This window comes from Oxyura jamaicensis, unplaced genomic scaffold, assembly GCF_011077185.1.
Source record: "Oxyura jamaicensis isolate SHBP4307 breed ruddy duck unplaced genomic scaffold, BPBGC_Ojam_1.0 oxyUn_random_OJ67260, whole genome shotgun sequence".
Taxonomy (NCBI): domain Eukaryota; kingdom Metazoa; phylum Chordata; class Aves; order Anseriformes; family Anatidae; genus Oxyura; species Oxyura jamaicensis.
This window is the reverse complement of record NW_023308440.1, coordinates 1-7,993: the sequence shown is the minus strand read 5'-3', so window position 1 is coordinate 7,993 and position 7,993 is coordinate 1. Positions and strand designations below refer to the sequence as shown.

Here is a 7,993-nt window from a genome sequence, read left to right as displayed (position 1 = left end):
GCCCCGCTCAGGGAAACCCCCTTTAGCGGAGGGGGTGCGGGTGTGAGGGGCACGGGGAAAGGGGCTCGGTTCTGTGGAGGGGTTCGGTTCCTACAGAGCCCAGCCTCGTGGAGCACGGAGCAGTGCCTGGGGTCGGATCCCGCAGTGGGGTGGGTGCTGTGGGACCAGGCAGCGGCCAGGAACGGTCGCTGTGGGTACCGTGACACCGGTGCTCAGCTCCAGCATGGGCCCTTGCCAGGAGCACAGGACGGCCACAAGTGCTCAGACCCTCACAGCCACGCTGCCCGAATGCTGCAGCGTGCCCGGCCCGTCGGGCAGCAGCCTGGGCCCTGCTCCGAGGGGATGGAAGGCATCGGGAACCCCGCGGGTCTGTCAGCAGGAGATTTCTGCAGGCTGCGGCACCGCAGGCGTGCCCTAATCCCACCGCTGCCCCCCGTTCAGCAAGGCTTCAGGGAAAACAAGGCAACCCCATCTGTCCCAGGGACACGCGAGCTGCTGCTCGGCTGGAAGCGTAATCCAGTCGCGTCTTCTCAGAGCTGCTCTAATAACCAGCCCTGCCGAAACGACAGCCTGCCATTTCAGCCCGTTTTTCAGTTTTATTTCATGTGATTTCAAATAGGGGCTTACATAATCCCCTGCCAAGTCCTTCCCATATGCGGGGACTTAAACTCCGGAAGAGGAAATACCGTGAAGGAGTGTGTTACCTTGATGCATTCAGCACCAAAACACCGAAAAGGAAAAACACCTCCCCTCCTCCAGACTTTGCTCGTGTGCCACGCACATACCTACAGCTCTTCGTATGACTCGATGAAGTTATCATTCCTACCACATCTCCGCAGCAGGAAACCTTTGCACCAGTCCACAGAGCACTGGCGATGCAGCAGCTGCGCGTACGGTTTTTTCTCCTCTCCTGGCTGACTGCATTGCAGTGTTAGCGAGGTTGCAAGATAACCAGGATGGCTCCACGTGCCTCCTCGCACAGGTGGAACTGACCTACCTCTCCTGTCTGGCAACCAGCAGGGGAGAGACGTGAGTAGGAGAGCCAACAGGATGCAGTAAACAAAACAGCTTTGTTACGGATGCAAATCTGGCGGCTGGAAGTGAAACAAATGTAGAAAACAAAGTTCCAGCCAGCTCCAGGGATTCCAGGCTGACAATCTGGCTGATAGCCTCTCCCCTTCAGGTAGACTTGCTGCAGCGCTTCTGCTGGTAACGCCACGTCCTCCAAAACGCGGCAGCGCTGACACATCCGCCGCCCGTTTGTGGCCGCGTTACTCAGGTGACAGTGGCAGAGCGAGCTGTGAAAGCTCATCGGTAGCCAGGGGAGACCTCCCTAGGGCTGGTGGCCACGTTCTGCCTATAACAAGGACGTGTTCTGGGTTAAGGTGAGGCCTCAGTTCTGCCCGTTCCTCTTGGTGTGTTTTGCAGGGGCTGATTCGGCAACGCGGGGGCAGGCCCTGCTCTTAGGGGCTGGGTGGAGGAAGGCTGCGTGCGCCCTTGCAGCCGTGGCAGCTGCCTGTGCCGTACAAGGCACCGATTCAAGAACTGAGTGATTTCACTTTCTTTCCTCTTCGCGGAAGTGTGACTTACACACACCACCTCTTGCAGGAACAAATACCGGACCGTGGCTGGATCCTGCTCGGAGGGAATCCAAACCTGTGTTTCGACACCCACGGCAACGAAATAGAAAACGAATGTGGTAATGGGGAGAAACGAGCTCTTTGGTAACTCCCTGGAGAGCACTGGCACTGTGCGGCCTTGGCCTGGACGTCGAGCCGAACCTGGGAGGGCAGAATTGAGAAGCACCAGGGTGAGGTGGCCACGCCGAAGCCAGAGGAGCTGCTGTGCCCCGCACCGGGGGCAGCCTTCGTTAGGGCCGGCTCCATTCCCTTCCAGCAGACACGGTTGTTTTCTCCACTCCGTAGTGCCCCGAGCAGGACGGAAAGAGGCAGCAGAGGCTGTTCTTCATCGTCCTGCCCTCCCACCTGCATCGCTCGTGCTCTCCTTCCAAGCTTTCCTCCCTGCAGGAGGGCAGGGCTCTGCTGCAGCCCTTGCCTGGAGCAGCGTGCGGTACAGTGCCGCCCGCTGCGAGCGCAGCAGCTCCTCCTGCTCCACCAGCTTGCCTGGTGGCTCACCTGTGCGTCCTCAATTGCCAGGAAAGCTCTGTGGGCCGTGCTGGGGAGGGATTTCCAAAACCTTCTGACCTTTGCTCAGGGGATCTGCTCTTCCTACAGCTATCCACGTTGACGCACAATAGCGTATTTGAGCTGTTAACGAGGACTGAAGGCGAGCAAGCTGCCGCAGAGCATCACCAAGGAGCAGCCTTTGGGGCCATTGGTGATGTGCAACCACTTCTTGGAGGCAAACCCCCATCCTCCCTGCTGCGGAGCACTTCTGTGTCAGCCTCCCACCTCGCTACCTTACAGGCTGTGCCCCTCGGTCCAAGTTCTGCCGTGAACCTCATGGTTAGGGCAGGGAGGGAAGGGAACTCACCTCCAGGCAGCTCCTGGTTGGCCACCTCTGATCTAATAACTCCGGCACGCTGCGGGATGATGTTGTTGCCCCTGTTCCCTTTCAGGAAACTAAATAAAGTTACTGCTGTGCCAAGCTAATTCAGCGAGCCTGCAACAGCCTCTTGGGAAAGACTTTGGGACATTCGAGGCAGTGTTTAACAAGACTTTCAGCCGTAAGATGAAACGATAAGGGTAATGGCACCGCAGTGCTGCTCTTCGTTCCTCTGGGGGTTGTGTGGAAACCATCCCTACCACAAACAATCTCACAAAAAGAAACGCACACCAGGAGCAGATTAATGCCTGGAGAAGCTGCAGACGCTGCTGCCTTTAGCAGGGAAGAAGCAGGGCATTCACTGGGGCTGGGCCCTTGCTTTCTGCACGCAGCCACCAGCCAGCACCGTGTCCTTGGTACCACCACGGGGCACCACTCTGCTGATGGTGGTCTGCTTTCTCTCCCTGCAGAACCTCACGTTTCACGCTGCAGCACAGATGGCTCGGCCTGGCTGCCCTCTGCCTGACAAGAGGATGGAACAAAATAGCCGTCAGGCATTTACCAGTCCCAGGACATTCAGCTTTTTCCTGGCTTACCTCCCACCGGGCCATTTCTGTGGGCTGACCACCACATGTGATCCCAGACACATCCAACGAGCTGCAAAGGTCAGTCCCGTGCGCGCAGCCCGCTCCATCACTGACGTGGCATCTGCCGAGCTCCTTGGGGACAGCAGCTGGCCGCCAGCCTGCAGAGCACAAGGTCGGGGCTCCTGGCCTCAGGCAGGCTGAATTCCCTCCAAATCCCTTCTGGAACGCGGCCACCACTCCTGGAGCAAGGCGAGGGCTCCTGGAGCCTCTGCTTGGGAGCAGATGGGAGCCCCCTAACCCCAAGACCCCCCCAAACAAGCGCCCTCAGTGCGGCCGATGAGCTGCATCCATCCCTAACCCTCAGCTGCTGAGACAACCTGACTGGTATTTTGGTCGTAGGCAGGTCTCAGTTCCGCAATCGTGCACGCGACTTCCCTTTAAAAGAAGAGACTTTAAGAGATCGTAATTACAAAACGACATTTAAAAGTTGTCAGGGTTTATTATCTCGTTACACGCAGTAATGATTCACTTGACGTGGTGTAACCGGAAGGTTAGTGGCAGGCTGAGCTCCTCCCTTCCCTCCGTACTGAACCGTGCCACTGAGCAGGGGTTTGCAGTGGAATACAGAGCTCGCAGTACGTGAAGGGACGTTACGATTAAAAAGTGGATTTTTACCCGAGTGACCTGGAGAGCATTCCTAGGCATCCCTCTGTCCAGGGCTGCCCTGCTACGACTTCTGACTGTGCCCGTCTTTTCCAGCTGCAGAACTCGGAGGGCTCCAGGTTGTGTTCCCGCACCCACACAAGACATCACGGACCAGCTCTCACGACAGAAGTAACGGCGTGCCGCGACGTTTGCTCATGCTGCTGCGCTGACCAGGCTGCCAGCAGGGACACGTTCTGCAGCACGGCGCTGCGGCTGCTTGGCTGCACTAAAAACAAGCAGGACCCCCGACGACACGCACCAGCTTTTATGGCAAGGAATCTGAAGCTGAAAATACAACGCAGTGATTGGCAAGCCCAGGGTCTCGGCTCATGGCTGCACGTCGCAATGCCTTTGTGACAAAATCTGGCAGGTATTCCAGCTGCCTCCAGAGCTGTGGCTCCAGGCGGTGCCTACGGACTGGGCCTGGCCTGGGGAACTTTGCTCTGTGCGGCGATTTTCTTCTGGTTGAGGAAGAGGATGCAGACCCCCCGGGGACCTTTGCAGTGGTAGGTACCTCAGGTGGTGCTGCTTTTCCAAAGCCTGGAACAAACAATTCATTTTGCTGCTTCCATCTTCTCTTAGTTTGTCCATTGCCAAGTTATCTAGTGGGGCTGGGCTTTTCTGTGGCTTTGTTTTTTTTAAATCAGGGCTTATTGCTTTTCATTGTCAATAGTGCTTAGCAGAAAGAGCTGACATTTAGCAGAACTAAAACTCTTTGGAACCTCAACAACAGGCTGCGTGTTGTGGCTGACAGGCTTTCACAATCCCTTTCTTTCCAGTATTTCCAGAATGGCCTGAATTCTGTGGACAGCTTCTTTCCTGGCCTGCCGAACGCTGTCCTGGCCACCAGTCTCAATGGAATCCAGTTCTAACAGCAGCTTGGTCAACATCTCCTCCAGAAGCCGGTAGGATTTATCTGTCTTTTTCCCTACAAACTCATCCACCTCTTGTTCCAGCTGCACAGCCGCCCTGGTGATGTGCAGGATTCTCTGAATCTCTGGCTGGACGGCTGCAGCATTCACTGCAGCCTGGTCACCGGCTCTGAAGCCCGCCTCCTGGTTCCCAGCCAGAAGCTTCCGAGTCGCGGTGTCGTACATCTGGGGCTGTGCACTGTACTGCACCTTGGGGTGTGCGGGGGGCGGCCTGGCGCCGAGCGGAGGGGGAGCCTTGTGGTCATTCGTTGTCCCAGACTGCTGGTGATTGGCATCGGAGTAGTAGCTGTGTTGGTTTGCACTTGGCTCGGGTTTGTCATAAGCAGTTTCCTACAATCAGAGGGGGAAAAAAATAAATTTAAGAAGATCTTTAAGCGTATTTCCCTTAATGGCAGGTTTGGGGTTTCTCACCTTGCTCTAGAAAGGCAGGCAGCGTGCCCGAGGGGGTGGAAGCAGGCCCACTGCTGCGAGGTGAGCACGCCTAGCGCAGGGCAGAACTGCCTGGTGTTACTGGGGGCCCGGGCGGCATCGCACTGCCACACGCTCGGTGTGGCACAGCACGCCACGTCCCCGCAGCCGGCACCGCGGGCCAGCCCCAACCCGCTCAGAGCAGGTCCCCCGGCAAGAGGAAGGCACGCGCCCAGCAGGAACGGGGCGAGTCCCTGAGCCCTCGTTACACCCAGAGGGTAAATGCTGAATAGATGCCAGCGCCGTCCCACCTGGACGTACCAGAGAAGATCCTTCTCTCCAGGTAGCGCAGTGCTGAACTGTTCCCAAACACCAACCCCGATCCCCCCCAGGACTGCTGCACGTGCCAGCCTCTGGAGAGTCACTTCACTCTTGGTCAAACCCAGAGGAATCAGAGATGACAGACCCCACCAGGCGCATCATTTCCATAGATTTCCTGCTTAAAAGATTTCTTAGCAGAGGAAGACTGCGCAAAAAGCACTTGCAGAGGAACACTGGAGTCTGCAAGCTGACCCAGGGGGTAGCCCCCACTCTTCGCCGGCTGTTAGCTGCGCCTGACACCGTTAGCTGCGCCAGGGAGAAGCGTGAGATGAGATCTGACCCATTTCAAGACCTGCCCCCAGAGACCTGCTATCTTCGGTACTTTCTGGAATTACAGCCGTGGACTTTGATACGCAAACAGGAGATTGTGCCGGCAGCACTCAGGAGAACTGCTGCCTTGTTTCTACCTTTGCTTCTACACAGAAGCCAGCTGTGCTTGGAGAAAGGCTCGTCCCGGGAGACAGGGGTGGGTTTTGGGGCAGGCACCGGGATCTGAGGGGTCCGACCACAACCAGCACCCGGTGTGAGCGGGGCGATCAGAGCATCACGCGTACCTTGGAGTCCCGGGCGGGAGGGTAGGACGCGGCCCCGCTGCCGCTCCAGGCAGGGTGCGGGTCGGTGACGAAGGGGCTCCCGTGTGCCGAGGCCGCGGGCCAGGCATACCGCGGCTGCATCCCGTAGACGGCGGAGGGAGCCCACGCATCCTCCTGGGGCCTGGGCTGCGGCCCCTGCGGGGTGGCCCCGAGGTGGTCGTCTCCGTACGGGTACTGCGGGACTGGCATCCCCGGGGTCTGCGGGAGGAGGGCGACAGGCGTTACCCCGAGTCGCTGCCGCTGCCAGCAGCCACGTTCTCAGCCCCACCGCGCCTCTGGGGAGCCGCAGCATCAGGACTGCCGCCTGCTTTCTGCTCCACGGCCCATAGGTTTGGGCTGAATGGAGAAAGGGGCAGTTACAGGTATTTACAGGGACGAGCAGCGCAAGCTGTTGAGGACATAAAAGCCATTTAGGACCCAAAGGTCCCATCAGAGGGGGCACCGGGGGCCTTCCCTTCCCTCCGCTGGGGCCCCACACGACTTCTTGCCCACCACGCACAACCCAAGCACTCGAAGCCGCGCTCAGGGCTGCCCTCTTACCTGCGGGGGGGGAGTACCCGGGGACCTGCTGCCGCCGCAGCGAGGACCCTTCCAGGCAGTCTGGAGTGCTGTAGCCCCAGGGAGGAGCAGGTGACGGAGGCCGGTACATGCTGGTGGTATCTGCGGGGTAGGGGCTCCGGGGGGGGCCGGAGGAGTAGTAACCTCGAGTCTGCGGCAGGCCGGCGTAGTGCGGGGCGGCCGGAGGGTACGGGGCGCTGTAGGCTCCGTTCGTGTACGGGGAATCCATGCCCTGGGAAAGGGGAGAAGCAGAGGAAAGCTCGGCTGAAGCACTGCCAGGAGCTGTTAGGAGGCTCAGCTAAGTCAGCTGAGTCCGTGACTGAAACTGGTGGGTGAACAACGCTCCAGGAAAGTTTGTTTCCTCTTCCAGTCTACAAACAGCAATGCTGCGAGACGACTAGATCTACCAGTTCCTGAGCCTCAGGCGCTGGGCACGCGGAGCTGCAGTCACCGCTGCACCCGCAGGGAGTCAGCGCGGGGGGGTTGGTACCAGGGCTGCGCGCCCGGAGCGTCCGCCGTAACTCACCGGGGAACTTCCAAGATCAGCGTGTGCCCGGCGTGAGCTGCCACGGACAGCCGGCTGCCGGGGCCTGGGGAGCTCCGAGCTGTTCCGCGGAGGAGAGGCCGCGTCCCCCGCTCCTGCGGAAGGGCCGGCTCACCCCGCTCGTCCCGCGGATCAGCGCAACCCGCAGCCCGTGCGGGCGGAGGAGAGCCTCCCTCCTCGCACCGTGCGTACGCAGCGGCCCCGACATCACCGCAGCTTCAATAGGCTGCAATGCCAACCGAACGGAGCCCGGCGAAGTCCCGGCACCGGGGCACAACGGGCCGTGCCGGCCGCTGCCTGCCCTCTGCCGGGGATGGGTCCCGCAGCCCCGGCTCCTGCCCCGAGCAGCTCCCGGCCCGGGGGCGCGGGGCTCGGCCAGGCGGGCCTGGGAGCGGAGGCGTGGCGGGAGCCTCGAGACCTGGGCAGCGGGGCACGGCCCGGTAACGGGGGGCACGGCCCGGTAACGGGGGGCACGGCCCGGTAAGGCTCTGATTCCCCGCCGGGCATGCCGGAGACAGCGGGCGGCTCCTCCTGCGCGGAGCTGACCCCGGCCGTGCCCCGTTCCTTCCCGGGACAGCCGCCCGGTGGCGCCGAGCCCCGCGGGGACCGCCAGCAGCACCGCAGCGGGGCCGGGAGCGGCCGTGGGGGCCCGTCCGTGCCGTGCCCCCGGGGCGGGTCCCGCGGGGTCCTTGGGGCTGGCGCCGCACCGGCACCTCCCGCACGGGCCCCGAGCACCGGCCGCGCCCCGGGGGCAGCGGGCACCGGGCCGGGACCCCCCGG

At 60.8% G+C, this 7,993-nt stretch overlaps 1 protein-coding gene across 1 annotated transcript; it reads right to left on the bottom strand.

The window, feature by feature from the left end:
• Positions 1-4,429: 4,429 nt before the first annotated feature.
• BAG4 (BAG cochaperone 4) lies at positions 4,430-6,908 on the bottom strand. Its single transcript, XM_035313735.1, has 3 exons — positions 6,660-6,908; positions 6,073-6,316; positions 4,430-5,059 (listed from the first exon to the last, which is right to left on the bottom strand). Exons 1-3 carry the CDS (start codon positions 6,896-6,898, stop codon positions 4,556-4,558), a joined length of 987 nt encoding a protein of 328 aa, XP_035169626.1. The 5' UTR covers positions 6,899-6,908; the 3' UTR covers positions 4,430-4,555.
• Between the last annotated feature and the right edge of the window lie 1,085 nt (positions 6,909-7,993).